The sequence below is a fragment of the Mustela nigripes genome, chromosome 10 (assembly GCF_022355385.1).
Source record: "Mustela nigripes isolate SB6536 chromosome 10, MUSNIG.SB6536, whole genome shotgun sequence".
In the NCBI taxonomy this organism is placed as follows: Eukaryota; Metazoa; Chordata; class Mammalia; order Carnivora; family Mustelidae; genus Mustela; species Mustela nigripes.
In genome coordinates this window covers 27,689,783-27,717,058 of record NC_081566.1, presented here as the reverse complement: position 1 = coordinate 27,717,058, position 27,276 = coordinate 27,689,783, and the positions used below count along the sequence as shown (strand labels likewise).

The window sequence follows — 27,276 nt, the reverse complement described above, 5'->3', positions numbered from 1 at the left end:
AAATATGTTAATGGATAGATAAGTGATACAGGGGTGAATATGTGTGCAGAACAGACTTAACATAGCAGTCTTCAGACTGCTATCCTCAGAAAAGGCTATTTGCAAGGTCAGCCCTTGGCTTCTACTGGGAAACAGATTTTGAGAGGGTTCCCACCATTCCCTAATTGAGAAGAGTGGCTCACTGTGCCTACACTATTTCTACTAACAATATGGTTTATGCTGAACACCTACTTTCCTTCTGGATTCTGGAATTTTGGTACATGCTAGGCGGAGGGTACTTACATGATCAGCCCCAATAAAAACCTCTCTAATGAGCTTTCCTGGTAGACAGCATTTCACACGTTTTGTAATAACTTGTTGCTGGAAGATTTAAGTGTGTCCTGTGGACTCCACTGGGAGAGAGAGGACTTTGGGAAGTTTGTACCTGGTCTACTCTACACTTCACCTAGGGTGCCTTTTCCCTTTGCCAGTTTTGCTTTGTTTGTACTGTAATAAGTCATGTGTAACAACTATAGGCTGAGTCCTCTGTGTCCCGCTAGAGAATTTTTTTTTTCCACTAGAGAATTATTGAACATGGGGGTGATCTTGAAGACCTCTGACTTAATAAGATAGATAGATCTTTTGTACTTCTAATTATGGGAGAAATGACAGATACTAAATCAGAAAAACATCATGAACTAATAATGCCATTTAGATAGTTAAAATTGGTTGATTGGTCTGGGTAGCTACTTTAGATTGGGTGTTCAGCTAAAAATTTCTCTGAGGAGGTGGCATTTGCACTGAGACCTGAGTGACAAGAAGAAGCCAGTTGTGGGAAGATCGGGAAAGAGCATTTTAGGAGAGGAAATAATGCAGAGGCGTGAAAGTGAAAGTGTGCTTGGTGTGTTTGAAGAATAGAAAGGAGAATGGGGGCGCCTGGGTGGCTCAGTGGGTTAAGCCTCTGCCTTCAGTTCAGGTCATGACCTCAGGGTCCTGGGATCGAGCCCCGCATTGGGTTCCCTGCTCAGGGGGATTCTGCTTTCCCCTGTCTCTCTGCCTGCTGCTCTGCCTATTGGTGATCTTTCTCTCTCTCTGTCAAATAAATACATAAAATCTTAAAAAATAAAGAAAAGATGGATCACTGAAGGGTCGGGGGCAAGCAAAAAAGTGATACAATACAGACATGGACAGATATAGCCAGGGGACATCATGTAAATACTTGTAAGCCACAGTGAGGAATTCTTTTTTGAAGGCTTTAAAGGATTTTAATCTGGGAAGAAGAGACAAAGATTTGATTCCTGGTTTCAAAACCCCGCTGCAGCTTTATAGGAGGAAAATGAAGTTAAGTAGAGTAGGGATGGAAGCAGGGAGACCATTGGGAGACTCTTACAGTGATCTTGGCCAAAATGTTGGGGTCTTGGGTAAGGGTTGTAATGTGGAGAGGGAGAAAAGTAGATAGAATTGAAATACGTCTTGGAGGTGGAGTCGGCAGCGTCAGGCAATCAAATGTAGGTGGTGAGGATAAATAATAACTTGTCCATTTCCGTTTGAACAACTGCATAGATTATGCTGTCATTTATGAACATGGGGGAGGGGAGAACCAGGCAAATACAGGTATGTGAAGAAAACTAAGAATTTTTTTTGCAATGTCCCATAGGCAGTTGATGCATAGGTTCTGAAAAAGCATATTTCTTATTTTATTCATCAAACATCTGTTGAGTGCTTACCAGGTGCTAAGTACTTTGATAGGGTGTGTAATGCCATGAGCACTAGAATACAGTCTCCTATTTAAGCAAGTAAGTTAGTTTCGGAAGGAAGGCAGGCAAGTGTTCAGGCCATTACAGAGAGATATGTTATCATAGGACCATGCAGAGAATGCTTAGGTCCAATAAAATGGCACTTATGCTCTACAATTTTCAGTTTTTCTCAAAAATCCATAATTTTCTGTTACTTCCACAATTATATGTTTACTGTCACTGTTGAATTTTAAAGTCTGTATGTGTAAGAGCCAGCCTATATCAAAAATTAACCTGTCTCCTTCGGCGGTTTCTGCTCCTTTTCTCCCAATGTGTTTCATACTTGGCAATCTCTTCATCAGTTAAAGTGCTTTCCCTTAGGAGGGGAATCTAAAAAAAATCCCAGTGCAGAGATGCACCTGCTTTCACTGTTACTTCCTTGACTGCCTGATTTCATGTTGCTGCTTTGGCTAGTCTTGTGGGCATATGTCCCCTCACTTTCCCATTTCCTTTTGAGTATTTTCCCTTGCAGATTTACACTGTTGGTCAAAGAGGTTCGTCTGCCCAGTTAGAGGACTTCTGAGTATATTTTGCAGCTCTGGTGGGTGTTAGTGAGCTCCCTTTCCACCATTAGTTAAATTTGAGTATCCTGAGGGGTTCTTTCTTCCCTTCTCTTTGCTTGTAATTATCTCCAACGCTTGCTTAGTTTTTTCCCTCTAATTGATTGGCTGCCTTTTAAAAGTCATTCTTTGATAAGTTTTAAAATAATCCTTTAGTATAACTATTTTCATATGTTCTTTCTTATAATCTGCCAGGCACTAACTTCCTTTTTTACCACCTGTCAAATTATTTTGAAAAAAAAAAATCATCGATAATACATTGAAATAGCCACTGTCCCAATTTTTTATTATAAAATTATACTAGTGCCCCCAAACACATCAAATTGTATACATTAAATACCTACAGCTTTTTGTATGTTAGTTGTATTTCAATTTAAAAAAATGAGCAGAGAATTAAAATGCATTTCCAAACTCCCCAAAATACAAAATGTAAATAAATAGATAAATAAATAAATAAATTCTATGCCCTTTATATCCCAGAAAAATGTAAAACGAAACACCCATAAATACACGAAAGGATATACTAGCCTTATGATTAAGAAAGCAGTTTGTTGGGGCACCTGGGTGGCTCAGATGGTTAAGCGTTTGCCTTTGGCTCATGTCATGATCCCAGGATCCTGGGATGGAGCCCTGCATCAGGCTCCCAGCTCAGCGGGAAGCCTGCTTCTCCCTCTCCCACTCTCCCTGCTTCTGTTCCCTCTCTCGCTGTGTCTCTGTCTATCAAATAAATAAATAAAACCTTAAAAAAAAGAAAGAAAGAAAAGAAAGCAGTTTGTTTAGATGCACCTGGGGGGCTCATTGGGTTAAGCATCCAACTTTTTATTTTTTATTTATTTATTAATTTTTTAATTTTTTATAAACATATAATATATTTTTATCCCCAGGGGTACAGGTCTGTGAATCGCTAGGTTTACACACTTCACAGCACTCACCATAGCACATACCCTCCCCAATGTCCATAATTCCACCCCCCTTCTCCCAACCCCCCTCCCCCCAGCAACCCTCAGTTTGTTTTGTGAGATTAGGAGTCACTTAATTTTGTCTTCCTCCCAGTCCCATCTTGTTTCACTTATTCTTCTCCTACCCCCTTACCCCCCATGTTGCATCTCCACTTCCTCATATCAGGGAGAACATATGATAGTTGTCTTTCTCCGACTGACTTATTTCGCTAGGCATGATACCCTCTAGTTCCATCCACGTCGTCGCAAATGGCAAGATTTCATTTCTTTTGATGGCTGCATAGTATTCCATTGTGTATATATACCACATCTTCTTGATCCATTCATCTGTTGATGGACATCTAGGTTCTTTCCATTGTTTGGCTATTTGGACATTACTGCTATAAACATTCGGGTGCATGTGCCCCTTTGGATCACGTATCTTTAGGGTAAATACCCAATAGTGCAATTGCTGGGTCATAGGGTAGTTCTATTTTCAACATTTTGAGGAACCTCCATGCTGTTTTCCAGAGTGGTTGCATCAACTTGCATTCCCACCAACAGTGTAGGAGGGTTCTCCTTTCTCCGCATCTTTGCCAGCATCTGTCATTTCCTGACTTGTTGATTTTAGCCATTCTGACTGGTGTGAGGTGATATCTCATTGTGGTTTTGATTTGTATTTCCCTGAAGGCATCCAACTTTTGCTCTCCATTCAGATCTTGATTTCAGGGTCATGAGCAACCTGCATTGGGCTCCTCACCAAAAAAGAAAAAAAAAAAAAAAACAAAGAAAAAGAAAAGAAAAAGTGGTTTGTTTAATGTTAAGAGCCTTACCCTCTTTTTCCCTCTCAAATGTAACCTCACTTCTTTCCATTCTAGTTATCTGTACAAATTTGTGAGGCTTAAAAAACAATGTTACAAAGTGGAAAAAAAAAAGTAAGGTTCTTGTCTGCCTCACTTCTCTTGAATATGGTTGACAGATTTCAACAATTACTGATACATTTTTATTAATCACTTATGCTTAGTAACTACAGGGACTATTAATTAGAAACCTGTAATTATATTGAGAGTGACAGTGATGATGATTTAGTTGGAAAGAAATCATGCAATTTGTGGTTTCTTCCACCTTGAATCTTCTCTCTGTAATAAATCACCTTGCTTTTGACAGTGGAAAATGTTACCCTATTTCAAATTAAGGATGATCTTTTGTTTTACCTTCATGGTTTACATTTGTGTATCAGCTTATATATAGAACAAATATATTCTGACTGTCATGTGAAAAATGAGAGACTATTTTCAAGATCATACAAATGTGACAGCTTTTGGCTATCCAAAATGACATTATTTCCTACTAAGTAATCAAAATAAATCAATTTTACTCTATTCCAGGTTGACACATGTCATTATACAGACTTGTATTCCTACAGGTTTTGCCAGATGAGTGAGGTTTTGTTTTTTTCTCTCCCCAATTGTTTAGAAGAGAGTTTATAGTAACCTTTGATTACCTGTATTAATTTCAGCGAACAGTATGTATTACAAAAGAAAATTAAGGGGAAAATCATTGAAAACCCATAGCAATCACATTTTATCTGTGGTTACTTATCAGTTCCTCATTTTATGAGTAATCCTTCAGTTGAAAAGAAAAATGAGATTGCCTGGGTGCCTCATTTGTTAACCATCTGCCTTTGGCTCAGTTCATGATCCAGGGTCCTGGGCAGTCTAGCCCCACATCAGGCTCCCTGCTCAGTGGGAAGCCTGATTCTCCCTCTCCCACTTCCCCTACTTGTGTTCCCTCTCTTGCTATCTCTCTCACTTTCTCTCTCTCTCTCTGTGTCAAATAAATAAATGAAATCTTTATTTTTTTTTAAAGACTTTATTTATTTATTCATTCGACAGAGAGAGATCACAAGTAGGCAGAAAGGCAGGCAGAGAGAAAGAGAGAAAGGAGGAAGCAGGCTCCCTGCTAAGCAGAGAGCCCAATGTAGGACTTGATCCCAGGACCCTGAAATCAAGACCTGAGCCGAAGGCGGAGGCTTAACCCGTTGAGCCACCCAGGCACCCTAAATGAAATCTTTAAAAAAAGGATTTTGTGCTAATTTGCCCCTGATTTTGTCATTTATTTTTAAATTTATTTGAAAAAAAAAAGAAGCATTGTGTTGTGTGCATGTATATGTATATAGAAATATATATATATTTTTTCCTTTTATGGTGTCTGTTGATACTAGTTCTGAAATATTCCTTTTATGACTAGGATGAAAAACATTGCTAATAGAAACACAGTATTTGTTTCAAAGCAGGGAGTAGCCAAAGTTAAGAGAGAGAGCCCTTAAATTAATTTGACTGAAATGTCATACATATTTATTTTATTTGATCTTAAAAATCTACATTTATTAAATCTTATTTTGGTGTTGCACAGTTGGTTTCTGATCTCTGCATGTTAGAAATCAGTGAATAATAAACAATAAACCTAGAATGCTTTTTTAGTTACTTTGAAGTGCTGGGCTGGAAACGGAGGATTCAGTAGCAATAGAAATAATAAGAAATGATACCTAACACTTGAGTACTACTGCGTGTCCAGCACCATGTTTAGTACCGCACATGCATTCTCATTTAATTTTTACAATACATGTTTAATATGGTTATTTTCATTTCACCGATTTTTAAAGAAAGTTGTAGTCCTATAGTGTGAGTTTGAAGGAGAAATTGAATTGAAATTGAATTGCAGGGAAATAGAAATTGGCAAGGAGACTGTGCATGGAGAAAAATGAAGTTAGGCATTTTGGAAGAGTCTCCAGCCATACTCCTTGAGTTAAGCAGAGTCTCTCAGAGACCTTTTCTAAAGTAAAGGAGTTGAAGCTGTTAGTTGTGGATTCCCCCAGCTCCCTCTCTTAACATCATCAAACTTATCCAAAGCCCCATATTTAGTCAAAATATGAGAGGTCCTTCTGGTCAGTCACTCCCTCCAAACCTGGGCAGTTTCATGTCTTTTTCGGGAGTTGGCCTGATTCCTCATCTTTCTCTTTCTGATGTTTTCTTTCCCAATTACTTTAAGTGTGTGAACGTATTCTAAAAATAAAACAGTAACAAAGAAATACTTCCATTTATTCCATAATTGAATGTTACTGTGTGCTAAGTGCTATTATATAAAGACAAGATCTACTCCCAGCCCTCACAGAGCTTGGTTTCCAAGAAAGGGAAGAACATATGTAAAACATGAAAGTTATAGATATTAAATGCCTGAATGAATAATGAAAACAGGCATGTGTTCCTGGAAATCTTACAGATATTATTGTAGGAGTCTATATAGGAGTCAGAAAGGAAGAGCTGGCCAACTTTCTGGGAGCTGGGGCTTGATAAAGGAAGCGTGACACTTGACTGGACCGTGCAGTTCTTTTTAGCTTTATTACTCTCACCTTCGCACATTTCATGAGCTTCGATTGAGATAATCTACATTTATAGTTGCTGCTTCCTGCTGAATACTTGCACTCCGGCTTTTCCCCTGTACTGTACATCACAGGAATTCAAATTTCTTGAATGAAAACAGCTTTTAATAGTTAACATGCCTGCCTTTTGCCAGGCACTGTAATATATATGTGTTTTGCATACAATAACTTGCTTAATTGGTACAACTACAGTGTTGTTGTTATTCACATTTTACAAATAGGCAGCTGAATCACAAAGTGATTTAACCAGGATCACAGCTAATAAACGGTGGAACTGGATTTCAGAACCAGGTGTTTTCACTCTGGAATCCATTATGAATGACTGAATGGACCTGGTTCCCTTTACCCATGTTTGCATATAGATGCCCACGTACTAAAATTTACTAATTTTCGAGGCATATATTTTTTTGTAGGTATAACGACTTTTTCTTTCTTCCATCTTCTCCCCTTCAGTTATCAATTCAGGAAACTTTTAACATCCTATGGCCAAGTACTAATATAGGCACTGGGAGTATAGAAATAAAAGTTTCTCCCCATTGTCAGGAAACATAAAGTCTGATAGGAGAGGACATAGAAGAAAATAGATCATTGTAATATGGTGTGATAATCACTAGGAGAAATATGCCCAGAGGAGTAGTGCATCCAGAAAAGGGTAATCCTAACTTGAATTTTGGTGTAAAAAATAAGATTTACTTAGGAGGATAGGAATCCTAGCCTTATATCATTGATCTTCTTTTTTTTCCCCCTAGGTAGAATGGAATACAATTGGTTGTTTTTTTTGTTTGTTTGTTTTTGTTTTTTAACAGTTGCTTTTTATAAAACCTTCAGTTACCCTTTTACATACCACATTGTTCTGTTGTTGCCTCTCTGCCACATTCTACTTGCTAACCTTCTCACTGTTTCTTATTGCACTTCAGTTTCCAGTGTCTTTTTCTTTCCTTTCCTTTCTGTCCGTCCGTCCGTCCGTCTGTCCGTCTGTCCCTCCCTCCCTCCTTTCTTTCTGTCTCTCATTCTTCCTGTATATTTATTTATTTGAGAGAGAGAGCATGGGAGCCAGAGAGAGAGAGAGAGAGAGAGCGAGCGAGCAAGCACGCATGGGGAAGAAGGATTGGCAGAAGCAGGCTCCCCCTGAGTGGGAATCCTGATTCAGAACTTGATCCCGGGACTCTGGGATCGCGACCAGAGCAAGAGGAAGATGCTTAACTGACTGAGCCACCCAGGTGTCTTCTAGTATCTTTTTCATTCTTTTTTTTCCCTTAAGTTTATTTCTTCCATTGTACCTAGAAACTCCTTTGTATCTAATAGAGTAACTTTATTTCAGTTCAATGATATTCTTAGGATTTTTCCTCTTTTATAGAACCCCCCTTAATATTTCCTGCAGTATCAGCTTGGTGGTTGCATAGTCTTTTAAGCCTTGCCGGTCTTGGAAACTCTTTATCTCTCCATCCATTTTGAATGTCAGTCTTGCTGGATAAAGTATTCTTGGCTGCATGTTCATCTCATTTAGTGCCCTGAATATATCTTGCCAGCCTTTCTGGCTTGCCAGGTCTCTGTGGAGAGGTCTGACGTTATTCTGATGGGCTTTCCTCTCTACGTAAGGAGCTTCTTTGTCCTAGCTGCCTTTAGGAGTGTCTGTCTACAATTAAGATTCCTCATTCTTACTATGAGGTGTCTCGAGGACTTTCGAGATTCTGTAATCTTGGGGGGAAACCGTTCTGTCTCTAGTACATGAACGTTGGTTCCATTCGTGAGATTGGGAAAATTTTCAGAAAGAAAGACTTCAAAGGTAACACGATGTCAATAAAAACGTATCTATCAATAATCACTCTCAATGTGAAAGGCCTAAATACGCCCATAAAATGACACATGATTGCAGATTGGATAAAACGACAGGACCCATCCATATGTTGTCTACAAGAGACCCATTTCGAACCTAAGGATACACCCAGACTGAAAGTGAAGGGATGGAGAAGCATCTTTCATGCCAGTGGGCTTCAAAGGAAGGCTGGGGTAGCGATTCTCATATCAGATAAATTAGATTTTAAACTAAAGAGTGTAGTCGGAGATACAGAAGGACACTACATAATTCTGATCTAACTGTTGTAAATATCTATACCCCTAATATGGGAGCAGCCAATTACATAAGAAAACTATTAATCAAGATAAAGAATCATATTGATATGAATACATTAATAGTAGGAGATCTTAACAGACCTCTCTAATACAGTAACTTTAATTTGTTTCTTTAGCTTCCTTTCTTCTTGTCTAACAGAATGGCCAGTAGGTATTTGAAACTCAGGGTGACTGGTTTCTGCAGCAAGGAAGATAGATCTGGCTCACTTTTGAGGTCACTAGGATATCAATTTATTTTTATTCTTCCTGATTGTCAAGGGGATTGTACCCCTGAAACCTGACCATTAAATCTCTTGCTCCCAACTCAGTGGTTTTGGTGTTTTTTTGGGCATGTTGCTTTAAATGGGCCTGCCTTTTCTATGCTTGGCTCTGGCTTCTAGCCATTTACTCGATGTTGACACTTGGCACAGACTCGTATCTGCTAAATGCCAAGCATGGTCTCCTATGAAAACATGGTAAGAAAAGAAACAAACTATAAGGAGTGGTAACATTTGACTCTGACTTAGAATTCTGGAATTTTCTGTCTCCTTCACCTGCCCAAGCAGGGTAACCTTGAGCAAATTACTTAGCCTCTCTGTGCCTCAATTTTCTTACATTGAAAATGGGAAATTGAGTAGTTGACTACCTTATTAGGTTGCTTAAGGGATACAGTGAGTTAGTGTCTGTAAAATTTAAGAACAGTATTTGGGGGCGCCTGGGTGGCTCAGTGGGTTAAGCCGCTGCCTTCGGCTCGGATTATGATCTCAGGATACTGGGATGGAGTTCTGCATCTCTGCATCGGACTCGCTGCTCAGCGGGGAGCCTGCTTCCCCGCCTCTCTCTGCCTGCCTCTCTGCCTACTTGTGATCTCTCTCTGTCAAATCAATACATAAAATCTTTAAAAAAAAAAAAAAAGAACAGTATTTGTTATAGAGATTAAAAAAAGACATTCAATAAAAGCCTATGATTCCTGTCTTCTTTGGCTAAGTCCTATTTTTTTGTCCAAATATTTGGCTCCTGACTTGCTGTGGTTTCTGCCTTAATTGTTCATCAGGGATCTAGTTTTTACTTCAGTGTGTGTGCCCATTTTACCCCCTCTTGTTGTGGTTCTCCTACTAATCTGGGTGTTTACACTTCTAATTCCTTTTTGTGGTGGAAAATAACTTGGCAGATTGTCAGTAACTTGTTGTTAATGATGGTTTTATGGCATATTAGTAGGGGTTTATAATAATGAAATAGGCTTTTGTTTTCTGTAGCAACAGGTATTATTTAAAAGATAAAAGTCCTTTCCCCATGGTTAATATAGTTATGTGTACTTATTTTAAGAGATAAGAATTTTTATAGAAAAGAAGCTTAAAAGTGAAACATGTGTTCCCTTAATATTTATTGAATGTCTGCTATGTGAGAAGATACTGTTAGGTGCTGAAACATAATAGTTTCTTAATAGTTTGGTGTATAATCTTAAACAGCTGTTTATAAAGATATTTGTAGTCATATCAGTAATACACTTACCAAAATAAAACTGTACTTAAAAATTACTTTACTCCTTTTTTTGTTTTTCATCTCAAATTAATGTATTTTAGGTGGTTTTCAAGTATTGTGTAAAGATCTAGTCAATTCTTAAACTGTTGGGTGGTATTCTTTGGAATGGACATACCATAATTTAGTTAATGCAACTTCTTTTTTTAAATAAAGATTTTATTTATTTATTTGAGATAGAGAATTAGAGAGAGAGCACAAGCAAGGGTAGGGGCAGAGGGAGAAGCAGACTTACTGCGGAGCAGGGAGCCCAACACAGGGCTCTATGCCAGGATTCTGGATCATGACATGAGCCCAAGGCAGATGCTTAACCAACTGAGCCACCCAGGTGCCCCTAGTTAATGCAGCTTCTGTTGAAGAAGTCCTGATAGTTTTCAGTTATTATTACAAGCAGTGATACAATGAAATTCTTTTACAGATACTGATATGGCATATGTGTTCCTGGAGAATAAATTTTTAGAAGTGGAGTTGCTGTATCAGATGATGTGTTAATTTGGCCTCTTAGATTACTCTTCTATAAACATCAACTTTCTTGGCCATTTCCCCTTATTTTTTTTTTTTTATCAACACTAGATATAATTATTCTTTATGCTCTCTGTTTTTTTCTGTTTTATTGTTTTAATTTGAATAACAAAATAATTGAGATAAGGCTTTCTTTAACATCTTTATTGGCCAGTTATTTTTTTATACAACTGTACTATGTTTAGGTCCTTGGCCCAATTTTTTTTATTGGATTTTTTAGTTTATTGAATATTAGGACCATTTGTCAGAAGTTGGGATTTTTGTTTGTTTTTGTTTTTTAGTATACACTATATCTTGCTTCATATCAGCTTTTAATTTACAGGTAGATTTCTTAATCTTTCTTATGGCATCTTGGTTTTGTTTTATTCCTTTCCCCCAAAAAAATAAGAAGAAACAGATTCTCTGTGTTAGTAGTACTTTCTGAATTTTATTATAATCAAGATTAATGATTTGTTTCCTTTTTTTTCTTTTCCCTTTTCATTGTGTTCTTAGATTTTGGTCTTCAATTTGGCATATACAACTTTAGCAAATACTTTGGAGCCTTGGTGTGTTATTATTTACAATAGAGCAAAATAGAGGATAAGGTGGGACTCTATTGGACCCTGCTTGACTGAAATCCAGTTTTTATTATAAGCACTCATACTTGGTACCAGTTTATAAGAAGAGTGATCCACAGTCCCTGTTTGCCTCAGAATAGTGTGTTTAACCTTTTTTCCAGTGTAACTTTTAATAGTCTCCTTTTTCACTCTCAAAAAGTACCTCAGTCTAGATGAAAAATTATAAGGATTATAAAGGATGGTTATTTATATCGATAGTTTTTTTAGGATATTTTAATATTTAAGGCTTTAGTTGTTTCTGTTTACTTTATTCCTCTAATACTTAGAAATACTTCATTTGGTTTAGCTTTTTTTTTTTTTTTAAAGATTTTATTTATTTATTTGAGAGGGAATGAGTGAGAGAGAGTACGAGAGAGGAGAAGGTCAGAGGGAGAAGCAGACTCCCCAAGAAGTTGGGAGCCCGATGCGGGGACTTGATCCTGGAAGTCCGGGATCATGACCTGAGCCCAAGGCAGTCACTCAACCAACGGAGCCACCCAGGCGCCCCTTGGTTTAGCTTTTTTAAAAATCTCTTACTTCTCTTATATCCATGATGAACAAAGTTCACAGAATTGCTTATGTGAGGTATTTGTAGAGCCGTGAGTTTAGTGTATACCTTCTTGACCTTTATTCCAGTATCCAGAATAATGTTTACTTTTTGAACAAAGTGTCCTAAACGTGTTAAAGCATTTGTCTATGCATGTGCTTATGTTTTGGTTATACTTTACTATGTGATAAGATCTCTTTGTGTGAATATGACCAAATCTTTTAACCTGGCCAAATAAACCTTCCTTTTCTGTATTGTTTTTTGGTGTTCATGCTGTCCACCTGTATGAATTAGTTTATACTTGGACCATTGGCTTTCTAGTATGCTAAGTAATAACTGTTCTTCACACCAATCCCGGTGGGATTCACGTAATGCCAGTCCCTATTGTACTGTAACAATGTTGATAGTACATTTGTGCTTGCTATGAGCCAAACAAATTTTTATCTACCTTATCATTCAGGTAATACTTCTTCAGACTTTTCTTATATAGTCCTCTGTCAAAGTCCTTGTTATAATGTAGGTAAGTTGTGCCCATTGTATTTCCTTTCTCCACCAGCTCTGTTACCACTTACAGAAGATTTACACAGCTCACAGTTACTCATTTTCATCACTAATGGAGTGCTGTAACTCAACCAGTTGTATTCTTTCTGCAACTGTTACTTTATATTATGGGATATTTATAAAGTTGCCATTTGAAAAAGCCAAATAGTTTAATCTTTCCTTTAGTTAAAAATATTTGTACTTATGAATTCCTATAGTCAAAAATATTTGTACTTATGAGTATATCTTTAAAACCTTAAAATTTTCTTATATTTCTAGTTGTTTGGTGTTTGTATCATAATATATATATATTTCTCAGTGTTATATATTGATATAAATGTATATCTGACTCTTGATTTCATTGTTGGCATCACTAATAAAATATTAATATTTGAGAGTATTAATTTCATGATTAGAATATCACATAGGAATTTCTAATTGTGTTACCATTAGCTTTAAAATTTTACCCTTTGGGGATAGAGTTATTTATATATAGGTATTTTCAATTTCATACTATATAAACTGTGAATAGGAATTTTCATAAAATGTTTATGCTTTCAGAATATATTTATCTAGGCACTAAAGATAAACTGTATTAATGAAATTTCTACTGTTTTTTTTTGCAATGGGCATAAGCAGAAGTTTGTTTTATTAGACACATTGTCATGTTTCTTTCTTTATAAAACATAAATAACAAATATATAATACAGTGTTCTTCATTTTTATTTTTGTGTTTCTTCTGCAGAGAGTGATAATGAACTCTCAAGTGGAACAGGTGATGTGTCTAAGGATTGTCCTGAGAAGATCCTGTATTCTTGGGGAGAACTGCTAGGAAGATGGTAAAATTTATTTTTTGTATTGAAAATTTTATATTTACATAGTTGATGTTAATTTGTCTTATTAATTAAAATATGTTTGTTTATATTAGTATTTTAATGTACTTTAAAAACATAAAAGTTAAAACATAATTCATGAATACTCTATGTTTGTCTGGGTCTTCCATTCAGTATGGTTTTATTTAACTTACTTTTGGAAGATACATTTGCTTTATTATTTAATTTAGAAATAACATTGCCCAGAGTTGTCAGCTATGTGCTTTATTGCTAAAACATGTAAATATCTATTGTTAAGGGGTTATATTTCCTTTCTCTACTAAGTCTATTACCACGAAAAGGGGCTGTACTGCTTAGAATTACTCATTTCTCCACTAATTATAAACGGTAACCAGTCTGTTTTATTCTTTCTGACTAAAACTGTTGCTTTAGATTTTTGAGTATTTTATCTAGAACTACAAAAAAGGATACTTTGTTTATACTTATTATGAATATTCTGTTTATATCTATTACAGGTAAGTTTTTTAAAGAGGTAATCATAACTATAATTTGTTTTGTTTTTGTTTTTTTTTTAAAGATTTTATTTATTTATTTGATAGACAGAGATCATAAGTAGGCAGAGAGAGAGGAGGAAGCAGGCTCCCTGCCAAGCAGAGAGCCCGATGCGGGGCTCGATCCCAGGACTCTGGGATCATGACCCGAGCCGAAGGCAGAGGCTTTAACCCACTGAGCCACCCAGGTGCCCCCATAACTATAATTTGTTAGTAAAATTTAAAAATCTTGCCAACAAATGATTATGCCATACCATTATATAGAAACTACCATTTATTATTGAGTATGCATATCAAATTACATGCATGGTGGTGGTCCAGGAGAAGCTGCTAAGTCTGGGAAGAATTTCAGACATTTTATATGGTAAAGTAGAAGAACAAAGAATTAAAACTTTATCTTTTTAAGAGACAAACAAATGCTTCTTATGATATACACCTCCTGAGAGGTTCTTCATTTAATTAGGCAGATTATTTATGGTTCTGAGGATTGGAAAGCTCATGCCTTCTCACTGTAAAATCTGGAGAATAGTTTGTCAACTTTCTGATCGAAGTGCCAAATCTTTATATTTTAAGGAGTTGCCCTAAGAGTAAGGGAGGGCTTGCTGCCTCCCCTAATTAAACAAAGAAAATTTAATGTTATTTATCTCACACATACAAATGTAAGATGAACACATCTTAGAAAGTTTAACTCATTGATTAATGGGAGCCATTAAGATATTAGAACCAATCGGGGCGCCTGGGTGGCTCAGTGGGTTGAGCCGCTGCCTTCGGCTCAGGTCATGATCTCAGGGTCCTGGGATCGAGTCCCGCATCGGGCTCTCTGCTCGGCAGGGAGCCTGCTTCCTCCTCTCTCTCTCTCTGCCTGCCTCTCTGCCTACTTGTGATCTCTCTCTGTCAAATAAATAAATCTAAAAAAAAAAAAAAAAAGATATTAGAACCAATCAAGTGAGAATTCAATTTAGAGATTTATATTCTCTTCCTAATAATTCACTTGCATTGTCATGAATAGGTATTGTTTTCATGGCTATGGACAAAAAAGTTATGCATTGTTACCAGTTTTCTGCACATCTGTTGAGAGTTGTAAATTTGCCTAAAGACAAAGGCATATACCTCTGTCATATCAGATAATTCCCAAAAAGGGCAACATAGAAAAGGTGTTCAGTAGACTCTTTAACCCCATTTCAAAAACCTTTCATGATTTTTCCCTATACTATATCCAGAAGCTAATTGACTCATGTAAGCATTGATCACTTTCCTAAATTTATCTCGTATATTTTTACTGATTTCATGTAGTGTTTTTTGCCCCATTTAAGATGAATTTTCATTTTCTATGACCGTGAATTAGTGTTAAGGTTATCCATGACACTTGTTAAAGGTGATAAGGATGACTTTATTCAGGGAGGGGGAGCTATCATGGTAGGTGTAGGAATCACTGAAATGAGGTCTTGCAGTAGGGGAGAGGGATTGGGCTGAACTCCAGATACAGCAAGGAACAGTGCAAATTTATAGCCAAGGAGAGGGTGGATGTCAGCAGGTGGAAAGTGACTGAGAGGAAACATCAGAGGTGAAGGAGTTTCTGACTAAATTTACCTTGCAAGATTCTTGCATAAGGTGGATAAGGGTGATCAGACATCACCTGAGGATGTCAGAAGATGAGGAACTCAATTAGAAATCAAGGGTGATCAGATACTGAGGGTGGGGGTCCTGGCTAAACTGACTTAGTAGGATTCTTGCTAAAAATGGACAAGGCAGCAATGAACATGGAAACTTCCAAGTCAGGGCCTGTTTGAGGAAAGAGTTCAGGTGAGCCTGAGCAGAGCTCTGTGAAAAAGAGAATCTTTGTCATTAGTTAATAGAATTTTCTAGGACAGTTATATCTTGGGAGTGGGGAAGGGGTGCTGGTCAGAGCAAGAAGATTGTTAGAGTCCAGTTGGGAAAAAAAGCCCTGCCAGCCTTTTCAGCTAGAGGGGTATTAATGCAAGTAATTGGTTTCTAGCGTGTTAGAATGCTGAACTACAGAAAGAGGATATTGAAAATTCCAAATAGTAGGAAGCAGCAGTATCCTCTAGAGGTGGAGAAATAAAATGGAAGAAGTATTGTGAACAGAATCTAGGAGCTCAGTGGAGGTTTCCTAAGGAGCTGGTGCAGGGACCTCTGAAGAAGACTGCCCAGCTGGTTGCTGAGGTGCTGAGGATGCTCAGAGTAGCTAGGGTTTAGAAGAAGCTGTGAGGGGAGGGGACATTTTGTTAGTTCCTGGCTTCTAAAGAGTTACCCAGCCCTCTGAGCTGGTGGGGGGACCCTATATGATTGGTGCTGGTATTTCCTAGAGCATCTCCCAGGTATCATTATTTCTCAGGAGTTGTAGTATGGCTGCTACTGGCAATGCAAATCCTTCTTTTCTTCTGTCTTTCAATCACATACCATTGTTAACTTATTGGCAGAACCTAATTTGGAAACAAAGTTTTACAAGGTTGTAGGATACAAGGTAAATATGCAAAAATCGATCTTACTTCTATATTCTAGCTATGAAAAATTGCAAATAGAAATTTAAAATCACATAAAAGCACTAGAAAAAACCCTTGAAACATTAGGTAGAAATTGAACAAACTGTTACTAGATCTATACATTGCGGAAGTAGAAAACAGGAATGAAAGAAATCAAAGAAGACCTCAGTAAGTGGAAAAATATACCATGTTAATAGAATGAGAGTCTCAGTATCGTTAAGATTTCCCTTCTGGCCATACTCGTCTTTGGGATCAATGTAACTTCAATCAAAATCCTAGTGGAATTTGTTTTGGTACCAACTGAATAGCTGATTCTGAAATGTGTGTAGAAAAGTGAAGTAACTGGAATCGCCAAAACACTTAAAAATGAAGAACAAATTTGGGAGACTCATACTGCCTGATTTCAGGGCTTACCATCAAGCTGCAGTGATCAAGACATTATTGATGAAGGGACAGACACATAGATCAAAGGTGCAGAATAGATGGTTCAGAAATAGAGTTACACAATGTAAATAGACATTTCTCCAGAGAAGACATACTGATGCCCAGCCAGCACATAAAAGATGCTTACATCATTAGCCATTAGGGGAATGCAAACAGAAACCACAATGAGATACCACCTTACATCTATGGGGTTACCTGTAATAAAAAAGACAAATAAGAACAAGTGTTGGCAAGGATGTGGAGAAATTGACACCCTCTTACACTGCTGATAACACTGGTACAGCAGCCATTTTGGAGAACATTCTCGCATTTCCTCAAAAGGTTAAATATAGAGGTAAGATATGGCCTAACAATCCCACTCCTACTAATATACCCAATAGAAATGAAATCACTATGTTTACACAAACACTTGTGTACAAATGCTCATGGTATCATTATTCATAATAACCAAAAGGAGGAACAGATCCGAATTCCATCAAGTGATGAATGGATAAATAAACATGGTATATACATACAATGGGATATTATTCAGCAATAAAAATAAAGTACTGGTACATCTAAAACATGCATGACCCTTCAAAACATCATGCTGCATGAAAAAAGCAAATCTGAAAGAGCAATGTATGATTTCATTTATATGAAGTACCAAGAATAGCCAAATCTGTAGAGATAGAAATTAGGTGAGTGGTTGTCCAGAGCTAGAGAGAGGATTTAAGGAAATGGAGGGTGAATGTTAAGAGGTTCAGGGTTTCTTTTTGGGGTAGTGAAAATGTTCTAAAGTTGAATGTAATGGCTATACAACTGTGTGAATATATCAAAACCATTTAATTAAGTACTTTAAATGGGTGAATTGTATGGTATGTGCATTATATCTTGATATAGCTGTATATAAAAATATATACATATATGGCCTATTGATTGTAAACAAAGGTTTAGTTGAAATTCAATGGAGAAAGGATAATCTTTTTAGTAAATCATGCTTAACAATTAGGTATGTACATGCAAAAAAATAAAAACAATAAAAATAAGTTTTGGGGCATACCTTGTCCCATATTGAAAATTAACTCATACTAGTTCATAAACCTGAATATAAGAGCTAAAGTTATAAAAACTATAGAAGAAAACATAAGAAATCATTGTGGCCTTTAGTTAGGCAGAAATTTCTTAGGTATGAACTCAAGGGAATGATGTTGGAAAGAAAAAAAATTACAGATTTGATTTAATCAGAACTAAGAACTTTTGTTCTTCAGAAGACATTCGGAAGAATGAAAAGCTACACATTGGGAGAGAATATTTGTAAAACTGATACCTGGAAAAAGACTTATATCTAGAATATTTAAAAAAAAAAATCTCAAAACTCAATACTAAAAAAAAAAACCAAAACCCAAAAAACCCCACTTAAAAATAAGCAAAAGGTCCAGATACTTCACCAGAGAAAATATTTTTAATTACAAATAAGCCCATGAAAAAATGCTAAACAACATTCGTCATTAACACGTATTCAAATGACTAAAATAAAAAAGCAAAACAATAGCGAAAGGCACTGTGATACCAAGAGCTACAAAGGATGCGTAGCAACTGTAGCTCTCATGTTTTGTTGGTGGAGGTGCTGAATGGTGTAGCTGTTTTGGAAAGTTTGGCATTGTCTTATAAAGTTGAACACATACTTACTGTAGTACCCAGCAATTTCATTGTCACTCCTAGGTGAAATTGTCACCCAAGTGAAATGAAAACCTGTGTACAAGTCTGCAACATCTTTATTCATAATTGCCTCCAACTGGAAACAGTCCAAATGCTGTCCAGCGTGGATCAACTAAGTGGTACATGCAGTCCACGGAGTATTCCTGAGCAATTAAAAGAATGAACTACTGGGGCTCCTGGGTGGCTCAGTTGTTAAGCATCTGCCTTCAGCTCAGGTCATGATCCCAGGGTCCTGGGATTGAGCCCGCATTGGGCTTCCTGCTCCATGGGAAGCCTGCTTCTCCCTCTGCCGCTTCCCTTGCTTGTGTTCCCTCGCTCACTGTGTGTGTGTGTCTCTCTCTCTCTGTCAAATAAATAAATAAATAAAATCTCTTAAAAAAAAAAAGAATGAACTACTGACACACAATAACATGACGGATCTCAAGTGCTTTATGTTAAGTAAAACATGTCAGATTTGAATGGCTAAATCCTATATGATTTCATTTATATAAGATTCTTGAAAGCCAAAACTATCATGATAGAAAATTTATTAGTAACTGCCAAGAACTGATCATGTTGGGTGGTAGTAACTACAAGAGAGCATAGAATTTTTTTTTTTTAAAGATTTTATTTATTTTGGGCTCCTGGGTGGCTCAGTGGGTTAAGCCTCTGCCTTCGGCTCAGGTCATGAGATCTCAGATCTCATGATCTGTTTCCAGATCGAGGTCCGCATCAGGCTCTCTGCTCAGCAGGGAGACAGAGAGAGATTACAAGTAGGCAGAGAGGCAGGCGGAGAGAGAGAGGAGGAAGCAGGCTCCCTGCTGAGCAGAGAGCCCGATGCGGGCCTCAATCCCAGGACCCTGAGATCATGACCTGAGCCGAAGGCAGAGGCTTAACCCACTGAGCCACCCAGGCGCCCGAGAGCATAGAATTTTTTAACTATCCTGTATATTGGTTACAGTGATGACCACACAACTTTATGAATTTATCAGAACTCTCAGAACTGGGGTGGATTTTACACTGCATAAATTGTACCTTAAATGGCAAAAAACCCTAAAACCCAAAACCAAAACAGAAACAACCCAGACCCTGAAAACCAAGAGTATTAATCCTGAGCATTTTGATTGTTGAGGCACAAATGCTACGACTCTGTCAGAAAAACAAAAGAAGAAAAAAATGACCCAAATGCTTATTTTATATTTTGTACTACACAGAAAACATCAGAACAAGTAATAAATATGAATGAAGGAAGGAAATGGAGGAAAAAGAAAGGAAAAAGACAGGAATGAAATTTGTGGCTTATATGTAGAGTAGCTCTTTGAAGTGTCTGCTTTTCTTAGGTCAGTGCCTTCATTATCCCTTGTATTCACATTCCTCTCTCTTTACTTGGATTTGTAGTATTTATTGTAGGAATCACGGTCTCAAACTAATTTTTCTATTCTGGCCCTTCAAAGTTATGTCAAATGCACATGACCTCCTCAAAGTTACTGTTGTCTTACAGGTTCCTATCACAGTGCCTAGAATATGGTAGGTGCTCAACAAAAATTTATTGAATGTATTTATGAGTGAAAATTCTTGACTTACAGATTTCTGTCCCTTCAAGTCTATGAAAATTTTACATAACTACATTTGGTACTTGATTATTTTTTCTTGTATAATTTAAAAATAAATATAAATTGATATATTTCATGTTAGATTTTAAGTAGATTCAATTTTCATAGGACAGTTTACTCGACCACTTTGTGTCTTGATCATGTCATGTTATGGTGAGGTGTTTTGACTTAAACATTTTTAAAGTGTCATTCTGGCTTTGAACTGAAAAATAAATTATAAGGAACCAAAGACAGAAGCAGGCAGAATAGTTAGAAGACTATTTTAAATAAACTAGCAGAGAGATGATGATGTCTTCTGCCATGCTGATAGCAAAAAGTAACATGTGATGAGATTCTGGATTTATTTTGAGACAGAGGTGATAGGATTTGCTTATTTTTCCTGTGTGGCCTGAGAAAAAGAAATAACTGACCAACAACGCCAGAGTTTTGCCTTGAACAGCTAGGTCTTATGTTTATTTAAATATGAAAGACAAGAGGAGGAAGAACACCTTTGGAGGATAAAGTCAAGACTTTGGAGATGTTGAGATGCCTTGTAAACATCCAAATAAATGTGTCCTTTAGTCAGTTAGATAGTAGATTGAGTTCAAGGAAAGGTAAGGATAGAAATAGGAGTTTGGGAGCCATTGGTGTATATGATTTTTAAAGCTGTTAGAATGGACAGGATTACTTAGGGAGTGAATAGAAGAGTCATCCAGGAACCAGGCTCTTGTCCACTCCAGTGTTTAGAGGTTGGAGGGATGAGGAGGATCATACAAAGGAGTCCAAGAAAGCATAGCCTGTAAAGGTAGGAGAAGAAACAATTTAGAAGTCAAAGGAAGTAAGTCTGTCAAGAAGAAGGTAATGGTCAGTTGCTGATAGGTCGAGTAAGCCTGAGAATTTTTACTTGACCCAGCAATTCAGTTGTCACTGATGACCCTGACAAAAACCTCTCAATGGAGAGGTAAGAATGAAAGCTTGATTAGACTGTGTCTAAGAAAGATAATCAGTAGGTAAAGGGACCTCTTCAGAGTAGTTTTGCTTAAAAGGATGACAAGAAATAGGGACATGTTAGGAACTGCATGTGCACCCAGAGGTTATTCTAAAAATTAATGTAGCATGTTGTATGTTGTTGAAAATAATCTAGGAGAGAAAATTTGAGAATGCCAGAGGGAGAGGACACAGTTGCAAGAGAAGCTGTTGAGTAGGCAAGAAGAGATGGATTTGTTGAGGAATGGAGGAGTTGTTTTTAAGAGCACAGACCGTTCACTGTAACAGGAGGAAAGGCAGGGCATGGCTACAAAGTAAGAGCTGACTCAAGTTTGCTTGTTATGCGCCAGGTGCTACCCTGAGCACTTTAGAAGCCTTACTGTACTCGCCACGGCAATCCACTGAGGTAGGGACTATTAGTATCTTTATGGTAGAGATGAGAAACTAAGGGCGTCTGGGTGGCTTACTTAGTTAAGCAGCTGCCTTTAGCTCAGGTCATGATCCCAGGGTCCTGCTCAGCAGGGAGCCTGCTTCTCCCTCTTCCTCTGCTGCTCCCCCCTGCTTGTGCTCTCTCACTCTTTCTGTCAAATAAACAAAATCTTTAAAAAAAAAAAAAAAAAAGAGAGAGATGAGAAACTGAGGTACAACTACATTAAGAAGCTAGTATAAAAATGCATAGAAGATAATGGTAATGAATAGGTAACTTGCTCAACAGCCAGTAAGTAACTTGCCCACGATCATGCAGTGAGTAAATGACCACGTCAGCATTTGAATCTAGACAGTCTGGCTCCAGAGCCAGAACTTTTGTAGCCAAGTGGACAGGTGCCATTTCTGTAATGTGGGTAGGTTACTGGTTTAGCTTTTATGGAAGAATGTAGAAGTTTTAATGAGAGGGAGAGAGTAAATTAGGAAACTGATTCCCTTGCCAGCCTTCTAGTAGGAGTTAAAGACAGACCATGAGGATGGCAGGAACACAAAATTACTTAGGTGACTGAATAAATAGCATATTGAGAGCTTTGCTGTTTTACAAAATAACAAGATTTATAACTTGGTCGGAACATACATTTTATGAAGCATTTTCCTAAGCTCTAGGAGATACATAGATAAAGATACAGTTCTTTTCTCTGATGTTCATAATGAAGAAAAGATAGGAATGTATTCTCATAACAGATCATTTTAATCAGTTAACTGAAACATTGAGTTGTTTCAGGTTTCTTGACCATTTTGTTATTTTTTCCTATAGGATGATTGTGTCCAACTGAAAAAAAATGATCTACTCTCTCTTAGGAACTGTATTAGACATAAAGATGAATAGGAGATAATTCCTATCTCCAAGGAGTTTGCCATCTTACAGAGGCATGTAAACATTTAAATGGATAATTGTGATATGCAAAAGTGAGAAAATAATATAGAGTAAAGCCTCATGAACCCACCATCCAACTTTAGTAGTTACCAACATAGTAAAGACAATCCTCAACAAATCTTTTAAAGCTAAAATTGCTATGGTGCTTTTTATTATTTCAGAAGCAACTGTTAATGGAGAAACTGGTTGGGAGGTAATTGCATGAGTTGATGAGTTCTTACCAAACCCATGGGCCTTATAGGGAAAGGAGGTTCCAAATGGGGAAGGACTTCGGAGGTAGAACTGACAGGGCTTCTCAGCTATAATTCAGTGTACATTTTTCTAGGAATAAAGTATCTTTCTAAATTATATTTTTAGTAGTGGACTTCAAAAAATTCATTGAGTGAATCTGAGGAAATGATTTTTTTTTTAGATTTTATTTAAATTCAGTTAATTAACATATAGTGTATTATCAGTTTCAGAGGTAGAGGTCAGTGATTCATCAGCTGTATATAAGCCCAGTGCTCATTCCATCACATGTCCTCCTTAATGTCCATCTCCCCCTCCAGCAACCCTCAGTTTGTTTCCCATAGTTAAGCATCTCTAATGGTTTGTCTCCTCTGATTTCATCTTGTTTTATGTTCCCCTCCCTTCCCTTATGATCCTCTCTTTTGTTTCTTAAATGCTACATATGAATGAAATCATATGATAATTGTCTTTCTTGGATTGACTTACTTGCTTAGTATAATACCCTCTAGTTTCATCTGCATTATTGCAAATGGTAAGATTTCATTTTTTGATGGCTGAGTAATATTCCATTGTATGTATATGCCACATCTTCTTTATCCATTCATCTGTTGATGTCTATCTGGGCTCTTTCCCTAGTTTGGCTATTGTGGACATTGCTGCTATGAACACTGAGGTGCACATACCCCTTTAGATCACTATGTGAGGAAACTCTTTTAATCAACTAAGAGAACTGATTTTTGACCTTTACAGAAATTCCTGCATCTTCTACAATTCAAATATTTTTATTTTATTTGGCTCTTTATCACAGTTGTGTCATGATAATTCATATGCATAAAAAAGGAAAAATGTGCCTAATTGAGAAAAGTTGTATCTATTATACAAGGATTGATAAAAATTTTTAATTGCTCTTAGAATATCTTTTTAAAACATTACTGTTCTTTACATTTAAAAGCTTTTGGTGAGTCTTAGCAATACTGGTTAGGTACTTACATTAAGTTATTTTTGTGATTTATTAGGTAAAGCATCTGTTGTATAAAATACTTCAGTTTTGTTTTGGAATATTTTTCTTTAAAGTGAGGAGACAGCCTGTGTTCTTCTTCTTCTTTTATTTATTTATTTAATTTAGTATTATTTTTTAAAGATCTTATTTTATTTATTTGTCAGAGCGAGTGAGCACACAAGCAGGGGGAGCAGCTGGTGGAGGGAGAAGCATACTTCCCACTGAGCTAGGAGCCAAATGAGGGACTCCATTCCAGGACCCTGGGATCATGACCTGAGCTCAGGGCAGATGCTGAACTGACTGACCCACCCAGGCGTCCCTTCAGCCTGTGTTCTTAATGAACTTTTAACTAAAATATAGTTGAAAATATTTTGAACTTATTATAAAACAGCTAGATCACTGTATTGAAATAAAGTGGAACTTTTATGGATAAAATCAGAATTCAGTTAATTAAAAATATACTAATAGAAAGATGTAAAGGGAAAAATTTAATACAAATTTGAAATTATCAGAAAGAAATAAAGATACGGAAAAGAAAGGTAAAAGCAGAGTGTGTAAAAACTTCAGTAGTAGAGGTCTGTTATATGAGCTTGGAGTTTAGGTTTCTTGAAGAAATGACTGAAAGAAAAAAGTAAGTGAGCTAGAATTGAAGAAGAGGGCAAGCAACAGGGAGAGAGGAAGAGAGGAGACATCTGTGATGGGACAACTTGGAAAATCCAAACTGGAAAGTGGTAGCACCTAAAACCATAAGATACCTTGGAATAAACCTAACCAAAGAGGTAAAGGATCTATACTCTAGGAACTACAAAACACTCGTGAAAGAAATTGAAGAAGACACAAAAAGATGGAAAAATATTCCATGCTCATGGATTGGAAGAATAAACATTTTTTAAGTGTCTGTGCTGCCCAGAGCAGTCTATACTTTCAACGCCATCACAATCAAAGTACCAATGGCATTTTTCAAATTGCTGGAACAATCTTAAAATTTGTATGGAACCAGAAAGGACCCTGAATCGCCAAAGAAATGTTGAAAAAGAAAGACAATGCTGGGGGCATCACGTTGCCTGATTTCAAGCTATATCACAAAGCTGTGATCACCAAGACAGCATGGTACTGGCACAAAAACAGACATATAGATCAGTGGAACGGAATAGAGTGCCCAGATATGGACTCTCAATTCTATGGTCAACTGATCTTCGACAAAGCAGGAAAAAATATCCAGTGGAAAAAAGACAGTCTCTTCAATACATGGTGCTGGGAAAATTGGACAGCTATGTATAGAAGAATGAGACTGGACCATTCTCTTACACTCTCTTATTTAGAGTTTATCTTTATAAAGGTAAACTTTATAAAGATAAACTTTATAAATCTTTATAAAGATAAACTCTAAATAGATGAAAGACCTCCATGTGAGACAGGAATCCATCAAGAGGAGAACATAGACAGTAACCTCTTTGGCATCAGCCATAGCAACTTCTCTCCAGACACATCTCCAAAGGCAAGGGAAACAAAAGCAAAAATGAACTTTTAGGACTTCATCAAGATAAGCTTCTGCACAGCAAAGGAAACAATCAACAATACAAATAGGCAACCCACAGAATGGAAGAAGATATTTGCAAATGACACTACAGACAAAGGACTGATCATCCAAGATCTATAAAGAACTTCTCAAATTCAATACCCAAAAAAACCCCAGATAATCATGTCAAAAAATGGGCAGAAGACATAAGTAGACACTTCTCCAAAGAAGACATATAAATGGCTAACAAACATGAAAAAGTGTTCATCATTAGCCATCAGGGAGATTCAAATCAAAACCACACTGAGATACCACCTTATACTAGTTAGAATGGCCAAATTGACAAGGCAAGAAACAATAAATGTTGGAGAAATTGTGGAGAAAGGGGAACCCTTAAAACACTGTTGTTAGGAATGCAAATTGGTGCAGCCACTTTAGGAAGGAGTGTAGAGGTTCCTCAAAAAATTAAAAACAGAGCTACCCTATGACCCAGCAATCGCACTACTGGGTATTTACCCCAAAGATACAGATGTAGTGAAAAGAAGTAGTGAATGTACCCCAATGTTCATAGCAGCAATGTCCACAATAGCCAAAATATGGAAAGAGCCAAGATGCCCTTCAACAGACAAATGGAAAAGGAAGATGCAGTCCATATACACAATGGAATATTACTCAGCCATCAGAAAGGATGAATACTCAACTTTTGCATCAACATGGATGGGACTGGAGGAGATTATGCTGAGTGAAATAAGTTAAGCAGAGAGAGACAATTACATAGTTTCACTTACTTGTGGAACATAAGGAATAGCATGAAGGACATTAGAAGAAGGAAGGGAAAAATGAAGGGGGAAAAATCGGAGTGGGAGATGAACCATGAGAGACTATGGACTCTGGGTAACAAATGGAGGGTTTTAGAAGGGAGGGGTGTGGGGGTATGGGTGAGCCTGGTGATGGGTATTAAGGAGGGCATGGATTACGTGGAGCAATGGGTGTTGTATGTAAACAATGAATCATGGAACACTGCATCAAAAACTAATGATGTACTGTATGGTGACTAACATGACACAATAAAAAAAAGACTTCTGTGACATGTCCAATATATTCAAAATAGTAGAGCCGATGACCTGAGCATTAAATTATTGAGTAAATTTAAGGAATTGGGCAGAATTATTTCTGAATAACTATTTCTTTTTTTTTTTTTTTTTTTTAAAGATTTTATTTATTTATTTGACAGAGAGAGATCACAAGTAGGCAGAGAGGCAGGCAGAGAGAGAGGAGGAAGCAGGCTCCCCGCTGAGCAGAGAGCCCGATGCGGGCCTTGATCCCAGGACCCTGAGATCATGACCTGAGCCGAAGGCAGCGGCTTAACCCACTGAGCCACCCAGGCGCCCTGAATAACTATTTCTGGTTTTAAAGTTGTGTGGAAGCTGTTGAGGTTTTTGAAGACTAGAAAAACAGAGTACTGACTCTGAAAACTTAGGCATAAAGGTCAAATTTTGTAGCAGGAAGATTTCCTAACCAAAAATAATAAGTGAATGTCTTAGGTAAAAATTATGGTTTATTGAATAAAACCATCTTCAAACTACTCAATTCTCTTTTATTAGAATATCAGAAAATTGATACACATTTAGTAGGCACTTTGATTGTGTTCTTCATGGCTGTGCTTACCACAGTGGGAACGTGTTCTTAATCTGTGGTCTCTCAGCCTAACCAAGCATCAGTGAACTGCTGGGAGAACAAAATAAAATACAAGCTCAGAGAGAACCTGAAAGACTAGAATCACTAAGTGTGAACATTTATAGCTTTCTTCCTTTTCACATTAACATAAAATGTTCCATTTTTTTCAGCTGAGGAAAAATCCTGCTCGTCTCCACCCCAGATCAAAATATGTCCTCTTGATCTTCAGAATGACCTTTAATCTGTCATTTTTCTTGAAGTCTTTCTTTCTTTCTTTCTTTCTTTCTTTCTTTCTTTCTTTCTTTCTTTCTTTCTTTCTTTCTTTCT

At 37.1% G+C, this 27,276-nt stretch overlaps 1 protein-coding gene across 4 annotated transcripts in view; it reads left to right on the top strand.

The window, feature by feature from the left end:
- The window catches only part of RABGAP1L (RAB GTPase activating protein 1 like), a 769,947-nt gene that overhangs the window by 194,556 nt on the left and 548,115 nt on the right, over window positions 1–27,276 (top strand). For all 4 annotated transcript variants that reach the window (XM_059412860.1, XM_059412861.1, XM_059412863.1 and 1 more), the window contains exon 12: window positions 13,317–13,410. In XM_059412860.1, coding sequence (XP_059268843.1) covers window positions 13,317–13,410 — 94 coding nt within the window. The remainder of the gene's footprint in view (window positions 1–13,316; window positions 13,411–27,276) is intronic.